This window comes from Mus caroli, unplaced genomic scaffold (assembly GCF_978045245.1).
Source record: "Mus caroli unplaced genomic scaffold, Mus_caroli_1 scaffold_4, whole genome shotgun sequence".
Lineage (NCBI taxonomy): Eukaryota > Metazoa > Chordata > Mammalia > Rodentia > Muridae > Mus > Mus caroli.
Window position 1 is genome coordinate 67,665,199 of NW_028227259.1, and position 23,278 is coordinate 67,688,476.

General features: G+C 41.6%; 1 protein-coding gene across 1 annotated transcript in view; it reads left to right on the forward strand.

Annotated features, from left to right (window-relative positions):
* The first annotated feature begins 378 nt into the window (after window positions 1–378).
* The window catches only part of Wdr19 (WD repeat domain 19), a 73,250-nt gene continuing 50,350 nt past the window's right edge, over window positions 379–23,278 (forward strand). Inside the window, exons 1-6 of the mRNA XM_021163489.2 lie at window positions 379–433; window positions 3,249–3,340; window positions 3,640–3,705; window positions 7,088–7,213; window positions 20,300–20,415; window positions 23,132–23,247. Coding sequence (XP_021019148.1) covers window positions 428–433; window positions 3,249–3,340; window positions 3,640–3,705; window positions 7,088–7,213; window positions 20,300–20,415; window positions 23,132–23,247 — 522 coding nt within the window. The 5' untranslated portion in view covers window positions 379–427. The remainder of the gene's footprint in view (window positions 434–3,248; window positions 3,341–3,639; window positions 3,706–7,087; window positions 7,214–20,299; window positions 20,416–23,131; window positions 23,248–23,278) is intronic.

Sequence of the window (23,278 nt, forward strand, 5' to 3'; positions counted from 1 at the left end):
GTAGAAGTCGTCTGGCTCATGAGCCAATTCCTGCCTCCTATGAGCCAATTCTTGCCAACCTCTAGGTCCAGCTTTTTTCCTGAAATTCCTTTACATCCGCTCCTCTGCCAGTGGTTTCTGCTCACAGAGCTCAAGACCTTTTTTTGTCCCGCCTGCCTCGCAGCCTCACCCAATCAGAGCTCAGGCAGGAAGTTGACCAGCCCTCGTAGCATTCAACTTCCCGGAGCTTAGCTCCACCTCCATCACGTGACTCTACCCACCCTGCCCATCTCTCTCAAAGGAGGGCTCCGGGGCAGCTCCGCCCCACGCTCGCCGATTGGTCGCTATTTGCACGGTCTCCTGGGTGACGAGAACGCGGTAGCGGGGCGGGGGTGTTCTGTTGCGCCTGCGCACTTACAAGATCGGGGGTGTCGCTGGAGCCTTTGAAATGAAGGTAAATAACTTACAAGTGCCAGCGGATTGAGAAGACGCGGCAGCCTCTGTATTTCCTAAACTCTCGGAGCGCGACTCTGAGGAGTTTGTGTCCCTGTCCCTCCGCGGAAGTGCTGAGGATAGAGGAATGCGCCCCGGGAGCGGGCGGGAGGGGATGATGGGCTTGTAGGGATACAGGGAAAGGAAGCTCCGGAGAGCGGGCTGAGGGAGGCCTGTGCCCTCTGGAATCTGGCAGAAGCCTGATCTGAGTACGCCGAAACTACCGATATTCCTACCGATTTCTTGTAGCTTAATCCTGGGTAAACCAAGCCACTGGCCCAGAGCCCTAGGGAGAATAAAAAGTCTCTAAAACAGTCATCAAGAATTACTTGGCCTGTGACCTGTCGGGTATGCAGAGCCCTGGTCGCTAGAACACATGATGGAGAAATCTGCACACCTGTGTGCGTCCTCCACTGCACGCAGGTTTTCTGATTGGGTTTGTTGTGAATTCCACAGGGGCAGCCGCTGCACTCCTGTGATTTACCTCAGAGGTACCTACCCCGCACTGCTCTGACAAAGAAATGGAAACACCGAGTTTAAAATGGTTTCAGCTTTCCTAAAGCTTCACTGTAGCTCTTGTGTGTCCATTGGAATTGGCAGATAACTTTGCATGATTCACTTTCTGGTGTGTTGGAAAAGAGTAAATACTATTCTCTTTACAGTTAAGTTAACGGTGACCTGCAACAAGCAAACCTTTTTGCTGTTCTAGGAAAGCTGTAACTTTTATCTCTGAGTTGTACCTAGAACCGCTATAACTCTGTGGAAGAAAACTAACCTGTAAGATCACAGCCCAAGACAGATCTGCCATGACAGGAATAGAGTCAGGTTTAAGGACGATGTATTCCCAAACTCGCAGAAGTAAGATGGTCTAGAATACGTGAGTGAGTGTACGTGCTGAACAAAACCTGTGTGTGCCTGGCATCATAGCGCACCTCTATCTTAAGTTGCGATCCAGGACACGGGCTTTCGGGAGATGGGCATTTGTTCAGATAGCATTGGAGGAGTTGTGTTACCACTCAGATTCAAGTCTTCAGCCACAGTATCTAAGATGCATCTACCTAGATAAGGGTGTGCTTGATTAATCTACAGTATTTAAATCTAACATTTTTCATCTAGGATCATGTTCCTGGGTATTCTCAAATGTAGCAGTCTGATAAAAGAATAATATGTCAATGAAATTTCACATTTTTAACTTATAGCAACAATAAAATTGTTTAAAAAAAAAGATAACATTGTGATAATACAGTTTGTTTTGCACAGTATCTCCAAAATTTGTATCAGCATCTAACAGAAAAAATATCAATGAAGCCAGCATTCATTGGTATCAATGAATCAGCCCACGCCTTTAATCCCAGCACTCTGGAGCTAGAGGCAGGTGGATCTCTGTGAGTTTGAGCTTAGTCCTATCTATATAGTGAGTTTCAGGGCAGCCAGGGCTATATAAAGAGACCTTATCTGAAAACAAACAAATTATCCATGCTATCATTTGTGTTTCTAATAGTCTTTGAAATCTGACATATATTTTAGAGTTACAACTAATGCAGATATGAGGACCTCAGTAGGTTGAATCAATGTAAAGTTTTCCCAAGTGACATATTACCCAGCAAATATGCAATGTAAATATGTGACAAAGAAATAGGTTTAAGTAGTGAGTAAATGAAGATAATTTTAAAGGGACTGTAAGCATCTTAGATCTATCCAAGCTTTTTAAATAGTAATTTTGTTCAACGTAGTCCCCCAAATCTGTGTCACATTTAATAAATTCATGTTTAAATTCTTTTGGCATGCATAAAGCACTGTGACATGTTTTTGTAAAGTTAATAATTGAAGACATTTAAAAAGCATACACGTTAATACCAGAACCCAGAAGACAAAGGCAGGTGGATCTTTATTCACTTGAGGCCAGCCTGCTCTAAATAGCAAGTCCCATACAAAGCTACACATTGAGACCCTGTCTCAAACCAGTCAAACAAAAGAACAAAAAGAGTTCTCTGATAATCTCTCTTTTGCCTTGAAGTCTGTTCTAGTTTCGTTCTGTTGCTGTGATAAAGTTACCTGACAGAAACAACGGAGGGGAGAAGGGTTATTTCAGTTTTCAGTTCCTGGTTACAGTCCATCAAGCAAGGGGGCACAGTGGTGGGCACCTGAAGGAGCTAGTCACATGACATCCTCACAGTCACACATACAGAGAAATAAATGCGTGCATTCCTGCTTGCTTGGCCTCAGATCATTTCTCTTTTATAATTCAGGACCTACTGCCTCCTACAGTAAGTCTTCCCAAGTCAAGTAACTTAAGGTAGGCTAACCCAGTGTAGGAAGTCCCTTGTTGAGCCTCTCCTCCCAGATGTTTCCAGGTTGTATCAACAATTAAAGCTAACTATCACAGAGTCCATTCTGCTACACCAACTACTTACATTTGACTGATGTTGATTTTGTTTTGTTCAGTTATCATTAATTTGTTTGTTTGTTTGTTTGTTTTGAAACAGGGTCTTACTCTGTGTCCCTGGCTGGCCTGTAACTCACTGTGTGAACCAGGCTGCCCTGAATGTCACAGAGATCCCTCTATCTGTCAAGTGCAGGGATTAAAGGTGTAAGCCACCATGCCTGGCCCACACTGTTATTTAGCTATTTATTTATTTATTTTTGAATAAACATCATCACTCATTCTGCTTTCTGCATATCTGCATGATTAAACTTTGACATATTTTTCTGACCAACACATCATCTTTTTAAAAATGTAAAACTTGTGTTTATTTGTTTATTTTTTTTTTTTTTAGCGTGTTTTCTCCCTGCTAGAAAAGTCTTGGCTTGGTGCTCCGATACAATTTGCCTGGCAAAAATCATCAGGAAACTACCTCGCAGTAACAGGGTAAGAAAAGAGTGTCTGTTTGAAATAGTGGCTATGTGTGTATGTGTCCACACCTAACCTGTGCCCATACTGTCTCTTCCGTGTGAATTCTTGTGTGATCATCTGTAGTAGAAAGAAATATTCACTCCCATTAATATCATAGTTTAAAGAGCCTTTTCCTCAGTCATAACTTTTTAAAATACAGATTATAGAACTACCGTGAGAGAACACTCACATCAACTGAGATAGAGCCTAATTTTTAAATGCATTGACAAATAAGAGCAACATTGAAATAACTTTTTTATTCTGCTTGATTTCAGAGCTGATTATATTGTTAAAATCTTTGATCGCCATGGCCAAAAAAGAAGTGAAATTAGCTTGCCTGGGTGAGTACAGGGTTGGATTGAAAACTTCTAGCTTTGTGGTCTGAAAGATTTCAAAAAGAAAATTACTGTCTTAAAATGAAATCAGGTTGAGGTTAGGGCTCTCCAGAGGACCAGGTTCAATTCCCAGCACCCACATGGCAGCTCACAACTGTCTGTAACCGCAGCTTCCAGCTGTCTGTAACTCCAGGATCTGACATCCTCACCCAGACATACATGCAGGCAAGACACCAGTGCACATAAAATAAAAAATAAACCAAATGAACAGCCCCATCTCCTTTTTCTGTTTTCTCTAACTAGAAAAAGGATTACTTTCTTTAGGCCAAAGTTAGTGAAGTATGTGTGGGGCACTTGAGTTGGAGTTTGTATCTACATACATAAATATTCCCAGAGAAGCTCTATGTCATTATGATAAGTGAGTCCAAAATAAGGGGCTGGCGAGGTGGCTCAGTAGTTAAAGCACTTGGCACACAAACATGAGGACCAGGGTTCAGGTCCTGAGAACACATAAATGCCAGGGTGAGGAGAGAACAGTGACTCACCTGAAGCCTGTACACACGTGCATGCGCATGGACACACGCACGCACACACATTCCCCTACACATGAAAATGAGAGAAAAACTACAAATTAAGGACTTTCCCACTAGGAATTCCCAAACTGTATCTACTTTGGTCTTTTCTCTCCAGTACATCATTGGAAAAAAGTTACTTAGAGAATGAAGACATCTTCAGCCGTTGGGAAATCACTGTAAATTCAGTGTAGCATAGGCACTCAGCAGTCGCTAACATGGAGACTCCCTGGCCTCAGTGGGCTGCTGCTGCCGTGCTTCTCACTGGCTCGCTGTCCTCTGTGCTTTCCCTCATCTGCTGCCCCCCTTTCCAAGTCAAGTGGCTTTGCCTCCTGGCTTCTCCCGCCTGCCTGCCTGCCTTGTCCTTCCAAAGCTAGTGTTTCTCCATCTCCTATGCTCTGTCCGCAGTGTTGCTTCTGATTCCTCTATGTTGGGAAGTGGGATTTAAATAGCTGCTTAGTGATGATGCCTACAAGAAGGCACCCAATACATCATGTGAGCTCCGTTACATATCTCAGGGAGCTCTGCTTTGCTGGCATAAGGACCGCATCTGAACTCTGCAGCCGGATCCATCCTGGTTGGATCTGACCAGAGTGGATCTCCAAACAAATAAAATGCTATTTGTCAGTCTTAAATTGGCAAATGATAATTTTGTCAGCAACTTGAAAACTTTGCACTTCTATGCTCCCCAGAATGTCTGAGACTGTTAAAGGGAATTAAAGTTCCCAAACACATTTTAACCATTTGTAAAATAAGATAATTGCTAACTTAAATATAAATCAAAATATGTTTTAGCAACTACTCAAGAGCAAAGAGTGTCCAAATGAAAAACAGAGCATTGTATAAATGAAAAGGTCTAGGTTTTGAGAATTGGAGAAATTATAAAGTTAAAAAACTATATCTATACATTATATTATTTTGTTTTGCTTTTAAGCGGCTTGCTTTGAACTCAGTACGTAGCTGCAGATGGCCTTGAACTCCTGATCTTACTCACTTGTTCCATTAAATGCTGGGCACCCGACTGTCTTAGTTAGGGTAACTATTGCTCTGATGAAACCCCATGACCAAAAGCCAGGGGACAGCGCCTACTCTACACTGAATTTCCATCTCACTGTTGATCACTGAAGGAAGTCAGGATGAGAACTCAGAAAGGGCAGGAACATAGAGGCCGGAGCTGGTGCAGAGGTCATGGAGGGGCGCTGCTTTCTGGCCTGCTCCAAGGTATTCTTGGCCTTCTTTCTCATAATGTTCAGGACCATGAGTCCAGAGGTGGCATCACCCACAATGGGCCGGGCCTTCCCCCGTCAATCACTAGTTAAGAAAATGCTCTATGGGCTGGCCCATAACCCAGCCATATGAAGGCATTTTCTCAGTTGAGGCTCTAGCCACTCTGATGACTATGTTTGTGTCAAGTTGACATAAAACTAGCCTGTATAACTGGCCCCTTGACACACAGACACAGCACTGTAAAGCCATAACCTTTCCCTCCTTGTTCATCCCTAAGATCACACATTAATAACGACATCACAATACAAAGCATCTTACAGACTTAAAGAAAAATCCTACAGCCTTTAAAACTTCAAACACTTAAAAATTCAGTCTCTTTAAAATATCCAGTCTTTTTTAAAATCCAAAGTCCTAAAAAAACTAATTTCTCTCAACTGTGCGATCCTATAAAATCAACAAATAAGTTACTTTTTACTTGAGGCGGGGAGAACCAGGGCACAAAGTCAAATAAAAGAAAACCAAACTCCAGCTGTAAATAACTCCATGTCCAGGGTCTGGGATCCATTTATGACCTGCTGGGCTCCTCTACAGGCCTTGGCTCACTTCTCTGGCCCCTCCCTCTGCAGCACACACAGCTTGTCTTCTAAGCTCAGCCAGGATCCACTCCACTACTGCTGCTCTTCCTCATGTCCATCCCATGATACTGGCATCTCTGCTGTAACTGGGCTGTATTTTCACCAATAGCCTCTCCTGGGTTCTCTTCATGGTCCCAAGCCTCAGCTTCTCATAATCCCTTCATTCCTGGGCCTTCAACTGCTTCTGAGGCTGTAGCTTCGCCAAAGGCCTCTTCTGACTTCTCACAGGACGGAATCTTAGCCGCTCTCTCCATGATCCCTTCATTCCTTCAAAATCAGTACCACCCGGTGACACTTACATTGCCCAATTCTGCTACCGACATGAGGTACAACCTTAGCTGCCTCTGGAACACAGACTCTGTATGCTGAGGGATCACCCCCAGAAGACTGGACCTGCTAATTTCTCAACTTCTGCTCACCAGCATCAATTATCCCAGCAAAGCAAAAGGTTCACTTTAGTGGCTCTGGTATTCTGTCAGTCGCAGCTGACTCAAACCTGAGCTAAGCTTGACTCAGAATGTGCACTGGCCCAAATACAGTTCCTGACCCTCCAGCTTCCCTCTGGAACTGCAGAAGCCAGGCCTCCCATCCTCTGTATTTCTTTAAAAAAGGCTTATCTTCCACACTACCACAGAACACCTCACCAAGCTTTTGAACAGCAAATGGCATTTCCAGACCAAAGTTCAAAGCCCTTCCACAATCCTCTCCAAAATAGCATAGTTATGTCTGTCAGAACAGTACCTCACTATCCCGCTGCCAACTTATGGCTTATTAGGGTTTCTATTGCTGTGATAAACACCGTGACTGAAAAACAAGCTGGGGAGGAAAGGATTTCTTTGGCTTGTGCGTCTACATCATGGTGCATCATAGAAGGAAGTCATGGATCGGGAGGTGTTTGTTTCTTCTGTCTGACTTTTGAGAAGTGGACAGTAATGGTATTCTCTTTTCCAAAAGCAACTGTGTTACCATGGATTGGGATAAAGATGGCGATATCCTGGCAGTGATTGCTGAGAAGTCTAGTTGCATTTATCTGTGGGATGCCAACACAAATAAAACCAGCCAGCTGGACAATGGCATGAGGTACGGCTACCTTTGGTGTTATTTAAGTGGTGATCTTGGCACTTCTGTCATTTTAGATCATTTTTATTAATGTCAGTAATTGCACTTTAATTGGGAGATAATATGCTATCTTAACCGTTGCATGTATTGTGTACTGGTCAGATTTGTGTAATTAGCACAAAAATAGCTTTGTAGTTATTTTTAAGTTTTTCACTGAGCAATGTTACCGTTTGTCATCTTCCAATTATTTTTGAAGTTTGCCCTGAGAAATGTTTGTCCTCTTAATGCTGAGAGCATTTACTGCTTTAATTTTGGAGACACTTCAAATGTCTCCAAATGATGAGTCCCCATTTTTTTTTGTGTGTGTGTGATACCACTAGTACTTTATTTGATTTAAAGTAATATCTGGCTTCATAATCATTTTGGGATCTTTTCTTTTTTTTTTTTTGATTTTTAATATTTTATTACATATTTTCCTCAATTACATTTCCAATGCTATCCCAAAAGTCCCCCATAGCGCCCCCCACTTCCCTACCCACCCACTCCCATTCTTTTGGCCCTGGCATTCCCCTATACTGGGGCATACAAAGTTTGCAAGTCCAATGGGCCTCTCCTTCCATTGATGGCCGGCTAGGCCATCTTTCAATACATATGCAGCTAGAGACAAGAGCTCCGGGGTTCTGGTTAGTACATCATGTTGTTCCAACAATAGGGTTGCAGATCCCTTTAGCTCCTTGGGTACTTTCTCTAGCTTCTCCATTGGGAGCCCTGTGATACATCCAATAGCTGACTGTGAACATCCACTCCTGTGTTTGCTAGACCCCTGCATCGTCTCACAAGAGACAGCTATATTTGGGTCCTTTCAGCAAAATCTTGCTAGTGTATGCAATGGTGTCAGCGTTTAGAAGCTGATTATGGGATGGATCCCTGGATACGGCAGTCTCTAAATGGTCCATCCTTTCATCACAGCTACGAACTTTGTCTCTGTAACTCCTTCCCTGGGTGTTTTGTTCCCAATTCTAAGAAGGTGCACAGTGTCCACACTTTGGTCTTCATTCTTCTTGAGTTTCATGCGTTTATCAAATTGTATCTTATATCTTGGGTATCCTAAGTTTTGGGCTAATATCCACTTATCAATGAATACATATTGTTTGAGTTCTTTTGTGATTGTGTTACTTCACTCAAGATGCCCTCCAGGTCCATCCATTTGGCTAGAAATTTCATAAATTCATTCTTTTTAATAGCTGAGTAGTACTCCATTGTGTAAATGTACCATAATTTCTGTATCCATTCCTCTGTTGAGGGACATCTGGGTTCTTTCCAGCTTCTGGCTATTATAAATAGGGCTGCTATGAACATAGTGGAGCATGTGTCCTTTTTACCGGTTGGGACATCTTCTGGATATATGCCCAGGAGAGGTATTGCTGGATCCTCCGGTAGTACTATGTCCAATTTTCTGAGGAACCTCCAGACTGATTTCCAGAGTGGTTGTACAAGCTTGCAATCCCACCAACAATGGAGGAGTGTTCCTCTTTCTCCACATCCTCGCCAGCATCTGCTGTCACCTGAATTTTTGATCTTAGCCATTCTGACTGGTGTGAGGTGGAATCTCAGGGTTGTTTTGATTTGCATTTCCCTGATGATTAAGGATGTTGAACATTTTTTCAGGTGTTTCTCTGCCATTCGGTATTCCTCAGGTGAGAATTCTTTGTTCAGTTCTGAGTCCCATTTTTTAATGGGGTTATTTGACTTTCTGGAGTCCACCTTCTTGAGTTCTTTATATATATTGGATATTAGTCCCTTATCTGATTTAGGATAGGTGAAGATCCTTTCCCAATCTGTTGGTGGTTTTTTTGTCTTATTGATGGTGTCTTTAGCCTTGCAGAAGCTTTGTAGTTTCATGAGGTCCCACTTGTCAATTCTCGATCTTACAGCACAAGCCATTACTGTTCTATTCAGGAATTTTTCCCCTGTGCCCATATCTTCAAGGCTTTTCCCCACTTTCTCCTCTATAAGTTTCAGTGTCTCTGGTTTTATGTGAAGTTCCTTGATCCACTTAGACTTGACCTTAGTACAAGGAGATAGGAATGGATCGATTCGCATTCTTCTACATGTTAACAACCAGTTGTGCCAGCACCATTTGTTGAAAATGCTGTCTTTCTTCCACTGGATGTTTTTAGCTCCCTTGTCGAAGATCAAGTGACCGTAGGTGTGTGGGTTCATTTCTGGGTCTTCAATTCTATTCCATTGGTCTATTTGTCTGTCACTATACCAGTACCATGCAGTTTTTATCACAATTGCTCTGTAGTAGAGCTTTAGGTCCGGCATGGTGATTCCACCAGAGGTTCTTTTATCCTTGAGAAGAGTTTTTGCTATCCTAGGTTTTTTGTTATTCCAGATGAATTTGCAGATTGCACTTTCTAATTCGTTGAAGAATTGATTTGGAATTTTGATGGGGATTGCATTGAATCTGTAGATTGCTTTTGGCAAGATAGCCATTTTTACAATGTTGATCCTGCCAATCCATGAGCATGGGAGATCTTTCCATCTTCTGAGATCTTCTATAATTTCTTTCTTCAGAGACTTGAAGTTTTTATTATACAGATCTTTCACTTCCTTAGTTAGAGTCACGCCAAGATATTTTATATTATTTGTGACTATTGAGAAGGGTGTTGTTTCCCTAATTTCTTTCTCAGCCTGTTTATTCTTTGTGTAGAGAAAGGCCATTGATTTGTTTGAGTTCATTTTATATCCAGCTACTTCACCGAAGCTGTTTATCAGGCTTAGGAGTTCTCTGGTGGAATTTTTAGGGTCACTTATATATACTATCATATCATCTGCAAAAAGTGATATTTTGACTTCATCTTTTCCAATTTGTATCCCTTTGATCTCCTTTTGTTGTCGAATTGCTCTGGCTAGGACTTCCAGTACAATGTTGAATAGGTATGGAGAAAGTGGACAGCCTTGTCTAGTCCCTGATTTTAGAGGGATTGCTTCAAGCTTCTCACCATTTACTTTGATGTTGGCTACTGGTTTGCTGTAGATTGCTTTTATCATGTTTAGGTATGGGCCTTGAATTCCTGATCTTTCCAAGACTTTTATCATGAATAGGTGTTGGATCTTGTCAAATGCTTTTTCCGCATCTAACGAGATGACCATGTGGTTTTTGTCTTTGAGTTTGTTTATATACTGGATTACGTTGATGGATTTCCGTATATTGAACCATCCCTGCATCCCTGGGATGAAACCTACTTGGTCAGGATGGATGATTGTTTTGATGTGTTCTTGGATTCGGTTAGCAAGAACTTTATTGAGGATTTTTGCATCAATATTCATAAGGGATATTGGTCTGAAGTTTTCTGTCTTTGTTGGGTCTTTTTGTGGTTTAGGTATCAGAGTAATTGTGGCTTCATAGAATGAGTTTGGTAGAGTACCTTCTGTTTCTATTTTGTGGAATAGTTTGTGAAGAACTGGGATTAGATCTTCTTTGAAGGTCTGATAGAACTCTGCACTAAACCCATCTGGTCCTGGGCTTTTTTTAGTTGGGAGACTATTAATGACTGCTTCTATTTCTTTGGGGGATATAGGGCTGTTTAGATCATTAACCTGATCTTGATTCAACTTTGGTACCTGGTATCTGTCTAGGAACTTCTCCATTTCATCCAGGTTCTCCAGTTTTATTGAGTATAGCCTTTGGTAGAAGGATCTGATGGTGTTTTGGATGTCTTCAGGATCTGTTGTTATGTCTCCTTTTTCATTTCTGATTTTGTTAATTAGGATGCTTTCCCTGTGCCCTCTAGTGAGTCTGGCTAAGGGTTTATCTATCTTGTTGATTTTCTCAAAGAACCAGCTCCTTGATTGGTTGATTCTTTGAATAGTTTTTCTTGTTTCCACTTGGTTGATTTCACCCCTGAGTTTGTTTATTTCCTGCCGTCTACTCCTCTTGGGTGAATTTGCTTCCTTTTGTTCTAGTGCTTTTAGGTGTGTTGTCAAGCTGCTAATGTGTGCTCTCTCTAGTTTCCTTTTGGAGGCACTCAGAGCTATGAGTTTTCCTCTTAGAAATGCTTTCATTGCGTCCCATAAGTTTGGGTATGTTGTGGCTTCATTTTCATTGAACTCTAAAAAGTCCTTAATTTCTTTCTTTATTCCTTCCTTGACCAAGGTATCATTGAGAAGAGTGTTGTTCAGTTTCCACGTGAAGGTTGGCTTTCTATTATTTATTTTGTTATTGAAGATCAGCCTTAGTCCATGGTGATCTGATAGGATGCATGGGACAATTTCAATATTTTTGTATCTGTTGAGGCCTGCTTTGTGACCAATTATGTGGTCAATTTTGGAGAAGGTACCATGAGGTGCTGAGAAGAAGGTATATCCTTTTGTTTTAGGATAGAATGTTCTGTAGATATCTGCCAGATCCATTTGATTCATAATTTCTCTTAGTTTCACTGTGTCCCTGTTTAGTTTCTGTTTCCATGATCATTGGTGAAATCATTTCCACTTTCATTGGTGAAAGTGGTGTGTTGAAGTCTCCCACTATTATTGTATGAGGTGCAATGTGTGCTTTGAGATTTACTAAAGTTTCTTTAATGAATGTGGCTGCCTTTGTATTTGGAGCATAGATATTCAGGATTGATAGTTCCTCTTGGAGGATTTTACCTTTGATGAGTATGAAGTGTCCCTCCCTGTCTTTTTTAATGACTTTGGGTTGGAAGTCAATCTTATCAGATATTAGAATGGCTACTCCAGCTTGTTTCTTCATGCCATTTGCTTGGAAAATTGTTTTCCAGCCTTTCATTCTGAGGTAGTGTCTATCCTTTTCTCTGAGATGAGTTTCCTGTAAGCAGCAAAATGTTGGGTCTTGTTTGTGTAGCCAGTTTGTTAGTCTATGTCTTTTTATCGGGGAGTTGAGTCCATTGATATTAAGAGATATTAAGGAAAAGTAATTGTTGTTTCCTGTTATTTTTGTTGTTAAAGTTGGCATTTTGTTCTTGTGGCTGTCTTCTTTTAGGTTTGTTGAGGGATTACCTTCTTGTTGTTTCTAGGGCGTGGTTCCTGTCCTTGTATTGGTTTTTTTCTGTTATTATCCTTTGAAGGGCTGGATTTGTGGAGAGATAATGTGTGAATTTGGTTTTGTCGTGGAATACTTTAGTTTCTCCATCTATGTTAATTGAGAGTTTGGCTGGGTATAGTAGCCTGGGCTGGAATTTGTGTTCTTTTAGTGTCTGTATAACATCCGTCCAGGATCTTCTGGCTTTCATAGTCTCTGGTGAAAAATCTGGTGTAATTCTGATAGGCTTGCCTTTATATGTTACTTGGCCTTTTTCTCTTACTGCTTTTAGTATTCTATCTTTATTTAGAGCATTTGTTGTTCTGATTATAATGTGTCGGGAGGTATTTCTTTTCTGGTCCAGTCTATTTGGAGTTCTGTAGGCTTCTTGTATGTTCATGGGCATCTCTTTCTTTAGATTTGGGAAGTTTTCTTCTATAATTTTGTTGAAGATGTTTGCTGGTCCTTTGAGTTGAAAATCTTCATTCTCATCCACTCCTATTATCCGTAGGTTTGGTCTTCTCATTGTGTCCTGTATTTCTTGGATGTTTTGAGTTAGGATCTTTTTGCATTTTCCATTTTCCTTGATTGTTGTGCCGATGTTCTGTATGGAATCTTCTGCACCTGAGATTCTCTCTTCCATCTCTTGTATTCTGTTGCTGATGCTCGTATCTATGGTTCCAGATTTCTTTCCTAGGGTTTCTATCTCCAGTGTTGCCTCATTTTGGGTTTTCTTTATTGTGTCTACTTCCCTTTTTAGGTCTAGTATGGTTTTGTTCATTTCCATCATCTGTTTGGATGTGTTTTCCTGTTTTTCTGTAAGGACTTCTACCTGTTTGATTATGTTATCCTGTTTTTCTTTAAGGATTTGTAACTCTTTAGCAGTGTTCTCCTGCAATTCTTTAAGGGATTTTTGTGCTTCCTCTTTATTGTCTTCTGCCTGTTTAGCAGTGTTCTCCTGCAGTTCTTTAAGTGTGTTATTAAAGTCCTTCTTGAAGTCCTCTATCATCATCAGGAGATATGCTTTTAAATCCGTGTCTAGCTTTTCCGGTGTGTTGGGGTGCCCTGGACTGGGCGAAGTGGGGGTGCTGGGTTCTGATGATGGTGAGTGGTCTTGGTTTCTGTTAGTAAGATTATTACGTTTACCTTTCGCCATCTGGTAATCTCTGGGGTTAGTTGTTATCGTTGTCACTGTTTAAAGATTGGAGCAGAAGCTGTGTTCCACTCACCAGCAGTCCCAAAATCCTGCGGCGGGGGTCGTGGGTAGCTGGCGGGTGTCAGGCAACCCTGCTCTCCTGCTACCCCGGCGCTGATCCGGCCGGATGAGGCCTGTGGCCCTACTCAGGCTGGTTTCTGCTTCCCTAACTAATGCAGTCTCAGGTCCCGCGCAATTGGATTAGAGCAGAAGCTGTGCTCCACTCACCAGAAGTCTTAAGATCCTGTGGTAGGTGTTGTGGGTAGCTGGCGAGTGTCAGCCGACCCTGCGCCCCAGCTGCCCTGGCACTTTTCTGACCGGAAGAGGGTTGTGGCCCTATGTAGGCCGGATTTCTCTCTCCCCAGCCAGAGCAGTCTCAGGTCCCGCATGATTGGACTGGAGCAGAAGCTGTGTTCCACTCACCAGCAGTCCCAAAATCCTGCGGCGGGGGTCGTGGGTAGCTGGCGGGTGTCAGGCAACCCTGCGCTCCAGCTACCCCGGCGCTGATCCGGCTGGATGAGGCCTGTGGCCCTACTCAGGCCGGTTTCTGCTTCCCTAACTAATGCAGTCTCAGGTCCCGCGCAATTGGATTGGAGCAGAAGCTGTGCTCCACTCACCAGAAGTCTTAAGATCCTGTGGCGGGTGTTGTGGGTAGCTGGCGAGTGTCAGCAGACCCTGCGCCCCAGCTGCCCCGGTGGGTGCTTTTCTGACCGGAAGAGGAGTCCCCATTTTTTTTTTAAGTTGTCTTTTTGGTGCTCAGTTTCATTTTGACACAGGATCTCATGATGTAGCCCTGACTGTCCTGGAATTCACTATATAAACCAGGCTGGCTTAGAACTCATGGAGATTTGCGTGCCTCTGCCTCCTAAGAGCTGGGATTAAAGGCATTTGTGTGCCACCATGCCTGACCATGAGTTCTTGTTGTTGTTGTCGTCGTCACTTTGTTTTGGTTTGTGTTTGAATTTTTTAAGCAAGATCTCATATAATCTCACATAGCTCACTGTGTAGCTAAAGAATGACTTTGATCGCTGATTGCTTGCCTCCTAAGTGTGGGGATTACAAACCTATACCACCATTCCTGTATTCATTTTCTTATGAAAGAAAAACCCCATTCCTTTTATGGTTGATATGTGTAATCCTCCCATTAACTAGAATAAAGATGTTATGGCAACTCATGGTGGCACACAACTTTGATCCCCAAGAGGCAGGCAGATCTCTGTGAATTCGAAGCCAGCCTAGCAAGTTCCAGGACAGACAGGATTATGCAGAGAGACCCTGTCTTAAAATAAAAACTAGAGAATAAAGATCTTAAGATTGTGAAATAGCTTCTTTTTATTAATTAATTAATTTATTTACATGGCAGTTGCAGCTTCCCACCCCCCCCTCCTCCCAGCCGCTCCCTCTCTTCTCACCTCTCCCACTGCACCCCTTCCTTTCTTCTCTGAGAAGGGTAGCCTCCCATAGATATCAATCCACCTTGGCATATCAAGTTGCAGTAGGACTGGTGCATCTTCTTTTATTGAGGCTAGGCAAGGCAGCACAGTTGGGGAAAAGAGGTCCAAAGGCAGACAACAGAGTCAGAAACAGCCCCTGCTCCTTCTGTTAGGAGTCCCACATGAAGATCAAACTGCAATATGTTCAGGGGGCCCATGTTCATCCCATGCATGCTCTCTGGTTGTGGTTCAGTCTCACTGAGCACCTATGGACCCAGGTTAGTTGATTCTGTAGATTTTCTTGTGGTGTCTTTGTCCTCTCTGGCTCCTTCAATCTTTCCTCCCCCACTTACACAAAATCCCTTGAGCTCCACCTAATGTTCGGCTGTGGGTCTCTGCAAATGTTGCTATTACTGCTGGGTGAAGCCTCTCAGATGACAGTTATGCTAGGTTCCTGTCTGCAGTTATAGCAGAATATCATTAATAGCAACAGGGGTGGGGCTCTCTCTCATGGCATGGGTCTTAAGTTGGTTGGTCATTCCCTCAATTTCTGCTCCTCTTTATCCCTACCATCTTGTTGGCAGGACAAATAGTACATCTAAGGATTTTATGGCTGGGTTGCTGTTCCCATCCCTCCATTGGAAGTCTTACCTACTTACAGGAGGTGGATGTTTCAGGTTCCATATCCCCCATAGCTAGGAGTCTTAGCTAGAGTCAACTTCATAGATTCCTAGGAGTTTCCATTGTCTTAGGTTTCTAGTTCATCCCAGAGATACCTCCCACCTCCCACTGATTTCAGTTCCCTTCCCCAGTTTTCTCTCTCCGTCCTCACCACACTTCTTTGGGTCTGTGGATTATAGCATGGCTATCCTGTACTTTCTGACTAATATCCACTAATAAGTGAGCACACACCATGTTTATCTTTCCGAGTCTGGTTTACCTCGCTCAGCATGATCTCTTTAGTTCCATCCATTTGCCTGCAAAGTTCATGATGTCCTTGTTTTTAATAGCTGCGCAATATTGTGTAAATGTATTTCATTTTCTTTATCTCTTCTTTGGTTGAAGGACATCTAGATTGTTTCCAGCTTCTGGCTATTATGAATAAAGCTACTATGAATATAGTTGAGCAAGTATCCTTGTGGTATGATAGAGTATCTTTTGAGTATATGCCCAGGAGCGATAGAGCTGTGTCTTGAAGTAGAACTTCTCCTGTTTTCTGAGAAACCACCAAGTTGATTTCCCAAGTGGCTGTACAAGTTTGCCCTCCAACCAGCAATAGAGGAGTGTTCCCCTTGCTCCACATCCTCACCAGCATGAGCTGTCACTTGAGTTTTTGATCTTAGACATTCTAATGGGTTTAAGATGGAATCTCAGAGTTGTTTTGATTGGCATTTCCCTGATGACTAAGGATGTTGAACATTTCTTTAAGTGCTTCCTGGCCATTAGAGAGTCCTCTATTGAGAATTTTCTGTTTAACTCTGTACCCCATTTTTAATTAAGGTTATTTTGGTTTTGAGGTCTAATTTCTTGAGTTCTTTATATATTTTAGATACCAGCCTTCTGTCAGATGCAGGGTTGGTGAAGATTTTTTCCCATGCTGTAGGCTGCCATTTTGTCCTATTGACAGTGTCCTTTGTCTTGCAGAAGATTTTCAGTTTCATGAGGTCCCATTTATTAATTGCTGATCTTACTGCCTGAGCTATTGGTGTTCTGTTCAAGAAACTGTCTCTTGTGCCAGTGCGTTCAAGGCTATCCTGCACTTTCTCTTCTGTCAAACTTAGTGCATTGGTTTTATGTTGAAGTCTTTGATCCACTTGGACATGAGTGTTGTGCAGGGTGATGGATAGGGATCTATTTGCATTCTACATGCAGATCCAGTTAGATCAGCATCATTTGTTGAAGATGCTTTCTCTTTTCCATTGTATGATTTTGGCTTCTTTGTCAAAAATCAAGCGTCCATATGTGCGTGGATTTACTTCTGGTTCTTTGATTCAATTCCAATGATCAACCTATCTGCCTTTATGACAATACCATGTGGTTTGAATTGCTATTGCTCTGTTGTACAGCTTGAAATCAGGGATGGTGATATCTCCAAAACTTCTTTTTTTGTAAAGGATTGTTTTAGCTATCCTGGGTTTTTTGGTTTTCCAATATGAAGTTGAGAATTGCTTTTTCAAGGTCTGTAAAGAATTGTGTTGGAATTTTGATTAGAATTGCATTGAATCTATAGATTGCCTTTGGTAAGACAACCATTTTCACTATGTTAATCCTACCAATCCATGAGCATAGGATATCTTTCCATCTTCTAATATCTTCCTCAGTTTCTTTCTTCAGAGACTTGAAGTTTCTGTCACACAGATCTTTCACTTGTTTGGTGAGAGTTATAGCAAGATATTTTATATTAGTTGTGGATATTGTGAAGGGTATTATTTCCCTAATTTCTTTCTCAGCCTGTTCATCATTTGTATAAAGAAGCACTACTGGGTTTTTGCTTTGTTTTGTTTTGTTTGTTTTAGTTAACTTTGTATCCAGCCACTTTGTTGAAGGTGTACAGCTTTTGTTGAATTTGTACAGCTGTACAAATTCTCTGGTAGATTTTGGGGGGTCACTTATGTATACTATCATATCATCTGTGAATAGTGATTCTTTGACTTCTTCCTTTTTAATTTGTATCCCCTTGATCTCCTTTAGTCGTCCTATTGTTCTAGCTAGAATTTCAAGTACTATATTGAATAGATACAGAGAGAGTGGACATCCTTGTCTTATTCCTGATTTTAGTGGATTTGCTTTAAGTTTTTCGCCATTTTATTTGATGTTGGCTAATGGCTTGCTGTATATTGCCTTTATTGTGTTTAGGTATGCAGATCCAAGGTACATACCTTTAAACACAGTGAAATCAGCTATAATCTCTCCAACACTCTTATCATGAAGGGGTATAGGATTTTGTTCAAGAGTTTTTCAACATCTAATGAGATGATCATGTGGGTTTTTTTTCTTTCAGTTTGTTTATATAGTGGGTAACATTGATGAATTCTCATATGTTGAACCATCCCTGTATTCCTGGGATGAAGCATACTTGACAATGGTGGATGATATTTTTGATATATTATTGTATTTGGCTTGCAAATATTTAATTTGAGTATTTTTGCATCAATGTTCATAAGAAAAATTGGTCGGAAATTCTTTCTTTGTTGAATCTTTGTATTGTTTATGTATCAGGGTGACTGTGGCCTTATAGGATGAGTTCTGGACTGAATCTCTGACTCTGTAAGCCAGCCCCAATTAAATGTTGTCTTTATAAGAGTTGCCTTGGTCATGGTGTCTATATCATCAAGGTGGGAGCATGGCAGCATCTAGAAAGGCATGGTGCAGGAGGAGCTGAGAGTTCTATATCTTCATCTGAAGGCTGCTAGTGGAAGACTGACTTCCAGGCAGCTAGGATGAGGGTCTTAAAGCCCAGACCCACAATGATACACCTACTCCAACAAGGCCACACCTACTGCAACAGGACCACACCTTTTAATAGTGCTACTGCCTGAACCAAGCATATGCATATCATCACAGAACCCCACACATTAATAATGGGAGACTTCAACACCTAACTCACCTCAATGAATAGGTCATCCAGACAGAAACTAAACAGAGAAATAATGAAACTAACAGATGTTATAAATAAAATAAGCCTAACATATCTACAGAACATTTCACCCAAACACAAAAGAATATACCTTCTTCTCAGCACCTTATGGAACCTTCTCCAAAATTGACCATATACTCAGTCACAAAGCAAGTGTCAACATATACAAGAAGAGTGAAATAACTCTCTGTATCTTATCGCTACCATGGATTAAAGCTGGATTTGGACAACAGAAACAACAGAAAGCCTACAAACTCATGGAAACTGAACAACTCTCTACTCGGTGATCACGGGTGTCTGTTCACAGCAGTAAAACCATAACTAAGACAGGTTCAATGTGTGATTTAAGCTTTAATAATGTTTCACTTACAAATGTGGGTGCCCTTGCATTTGGGACATTGATATTTAGAATTGAAACATCATCTTTGTTGATTTTTCCTTTGACGAGTATGAAGTGTCCTTCCCCATCTCTTTTGATTAATTTTGGCTGTAGTAGAATGGCTACTTCAGCTTGCTTCTTGGGTCTGTTTGCTTGGAAAATCTTTTTCCACCACTTTAAGATGATAAATATCTTTCTTGCTGAGGTGTTTCTTATATGGAACAAAATAATGAATCTTGTTTTCATACCCACTCTGTTAACCTGTGTCTTTTTATTGAGGAATTGAATCCATTGATGTTGAGAGATATTAATGAACAATATTTTTAATTCCTGTTATTTTAATGTTAGTGGTTCTGGAGAGCTAATACCCACTTCTGGCCTCTGAAGGTACAGGAATACATGTGGTTTATAGCCATACATGCTGGAAAGACCATACACAGAAGGTGAAATTTACATATAATATAAATAAATTAATTAATTAAAAGAAAAACCGGAGGCAGAATATCATCTTGGCAGCAGGTAGACTTAAATAACAACAACAGGAGGAGGGGAAGGAAGAGGAGGAGGAGGAGGAGGAGGAAGACAAACCACACAGTGCAAACCAACCACACATTGCGAAGAACATGTTTTTCCATAGAGGCATATAAACAAATAACAATAGCCAGCTGTAATGAATAATCGGAAGTAACCTCACTCCTCTCCACTGCACCTGGAAGGAGTGTGCAAACACATTCCAAAACCAGTTCACCGTTTTGAAGAAACTGAGGTCTCAAGACTGTCACCTTATAAATTTGAAGTTCTGTAACAAAGTCTACATTCATTATTATTGTTGTTGTTGTTATTTAAGTCTACCTGCTGCCAAGATGATATTCTGCCTCCGGTTTTTCTTTTAATTAATTAATTTATTTATATTATATGTAAATTTCACCTTCTGTGTATGGTCTTGCCAGCATGTATGGCTATAAACCACATGTATTCCTGTACCTTCAGAGGCCAGAAGTGGGTATTAGCTCTCCAGCAACCGATGTTACCATGGGGGCAGTGCTGGTAATCAAACATGGGTCCAGATCGTGTTCTTAGCTTCTGGGCCATCTCTCTGACACCTCCAAAATTCTTTTTAGCATGTAGCCTTCATCTAAAAACCATAAGCTGTGCGAGTTTTGGTTTATTTTTTGTTTTGTTTTGTTTTGTTTCTTGAGACAGAGTCTTACTATGTAGCCATGGCTGGCCTCGGACTCCCAGAGACCTGCCTGCCTCTGCCTCCTGAGTGCTGATATTACAGCTAAAAGCTCATGAGCTATAATGTCGCACTTCAGTTTCTAAGCAGAAGTTAAAGTTATACATGAAGTATTTCTTAGAGGATTCTTAAGGGTTTATGTTGTGAACTGTTCTGTAACATATATCTTAATGTTACAGGGATCAAATGTCTTTCCTTCTTTGGTCAAAAATTGGAAGTTTCCTGGCTGTTGGGACCATTAAAGGAAATTTGCTCATTTATAATCATCAGACATCTCGAAAGATTCCTGTTCTTGGTAGGTTCTACCTGGAAACACTGCTACACGTTTGCAATGCTGTTCTGAGAGTTGGTTCCATTGTCTAGGATTTCCCTGAGATGGCACAGAAAAATGTTTCCCTGGTCCATCTTAGATACCTGTCCAAGAAGATCCCTCTCCCGCTTGTTAAGATTTCCTGAGTTAAGGTCAGCCTGTGTCTTTGGCCATCAGGACATTAATGGTACCCATTTCCCCTCTCACACCCAGGTTGTATCTCTAGACATAGAATAGCTCATATGTGTATCAACACCTGTTGACCCCACATGTTAGTTAATTTTAGTCAGTGTGGTTGTACTATACCATATACTAATTTTAATCCACATAGTGAGTAAAGCAAAATGTCCAGTGCCTGCTTACATGGGGAATATCCATGTTGAGTGCAGACTTTGGAATGTGGGTAGTTTGCCCATGTGACCTTGCATGGAGTGCTCTGATTCCTTCCCCCTCTGTTCACTTGGCCTTGGCCCCTTGAATACCCAGGAAGACTGACCCTCTTCACTGTAGCATCATTCTGATGAGTGGTAGAGTGAGCAGGGCTAACTGCATGCAGGTGGCCAGAAAAGCATCCCCTCCACTAAGGGAGTCAGCAAACGCTGGAGATAGCGGCACCTGCAGGACACTTGAGGAAGTGCTTCCCATTAAGAGCATAGCGTCATTTTAAATTCTTTTCACATGTCTCTCTTTAGTATTAATTTTAATTTTTAGTGATGAGAGATAAATAGAAGCATCATTAATCTATTAGACCAAACTAAAATTTTCTCCCAGTTACAAAAATCAGCTTTTCCCACATAAATTGTCTGTCTGACCCCTGTAGGCATTTTGTTTCCCACTTTATCTCTGAAAATGTCTTCCAGTCCATTTATAAGCCCCAGAGATTTGGACACTGGATGTGTGGGGAAATAGTATGTCAGAGCATGATCATTCTCATATCAGGCTGTCATATGAACACAATGTTGTGTGTAATCTGTATTTAATATGAATATGATTCTGCCACATTTTTTTTTTCAAGACAGGGTTTCTCTCTTTGCCCTGGCAGTCCTAAAACTCTCTATAGACCAGGCTAGCCTCGAACTCAGAGAGATTTGCCTGTCCCTGCCTCCCTATTGCTGGGATTAAAGGTGTGTGCCACCACTGTCCAGCACCATATTTTTACTTAATAATCATATGAAAACATACCTGAAAAGACTAGAATTAATTGCCATGTCAGGACCATTAGATAAGTATGTTGTTGCCTCTCTCATGCTTGTTTGGGATTCGAGGCTCAGCTCTGTTTCCTTTTGACCGTTTAAAAAAGATTTGTCTTTATTATTTTAAACTATGTTTAGGTTTTGCTACACATGAGTGCAGATGCCGTAATGGCCAGAGGTGTTGAATCCACTGGAGCTGAGATTACTGAAGGTTTTAAACCACCTGCTCTGGGTGCTGGGAACTGAGGTTGGGTCCTCTGGGGAAAGAGCAAATGCTCCTAACCCCTGGGCTCTCTCTCCAGCTCCTCTTCTTAACTTTTCTTAAGATCAGGTCATCCCACCCTTGGGTGCTTGATCCACCAGCACTGGATAGTAACCTAATATGCATTTCATGTTGTACTGATCTGTGCCTTTGAGCTCAACAAGATGCTGGCATTTCTTGCTATGCGGTGTTCTGATATGTACACGTTAGTTATGACAGTTTAATTAAATAATGCCAGTCTCCCGTTTCGGATACCAAAGTGACCAGAAGTACTAGGTCATTACTCACGTCAGGTCACCAGAGAACTCTAGCTCATGTTAACTGTTCTTACTGATGTTATGCTGAACCTGAGTTTTGAGCAGTGTGACAGTGTATCGGGAAAAAAGGAAGGGTTCTTCTCCCTTTCCTTGGTAAAGAGAAGAATTTATGGGCCAGTGAGATGGCTCAGCAGGTAAAGGCACTCGCTGCCAAACCTTACAACATGAATGCAATCCCTGAAACCCACGTGGTGAAGGAGAGAATCAATTCCCAAAGGTTGTCCTTTGACCTCTGCATGTGCGCTGTGGAACACACATGCACACATGCATGTACCATGTATGTGCACATGCACACACACACATAAGCAAATAAATAAATAAATGTAATTTTCAAGAAGAAAGGCATTTGTCTTCAGCACCTTTCAGCCTCTCTTCACGTAATCCTTCCCTTTCCTGGTTTCGCTGCATCACCTGGGTCCTTTAATCCAAGAGAAACACAGTCTGCCCACAGGCTCGTCTCTAAACGCTCCCTTCACCTTTGTGCTTTAGGATTTCCTTCCTTTAAGATATTACAAGCTGCCGGGCGTGGTGGCACACGCCTTAATCCCGGCACTCGGGAGGCAGAGGCAGGCGGAGTTCTGAGTTCGAGGCCAACCTGGTCTACAGAGTGAGTTCCAGGCTATACAGAGAAACCCTGTATATTACAAGCTTGGTTCTGTGATAAATCAACAAAATTTGTAGAGGAAAACATTGTTCCCTGATAAGACCTGTTTATATTATCCAGACAAAAAGTTGTTATATACCATCATTTTACATTCTAGCTTAGTGATGATGTATTTGATATAAGTTTGCATAGACACTAAGGGCTTTCATGGGAGTAGAACCGCTTGTCTGTTCAGTCCCCTGGCACATAAGATTAACATAACTAATTTTTTTATCTGTTTTGAGAAGTTCACATGTCAGCAAAAATTGCCTCCTTTTTTTTTCAGGAAAACATACTAAGAAAATTACATGTGGATGTTGGAATTCGGAGAATCTCCTGGCTTTGGGAGGCGAAGATAAAATGATTACAGTTAGTAACCAGGAAGGCGACACAATAAGACAGGTAACACGCCACCATCTCTCTAGGTGCGACG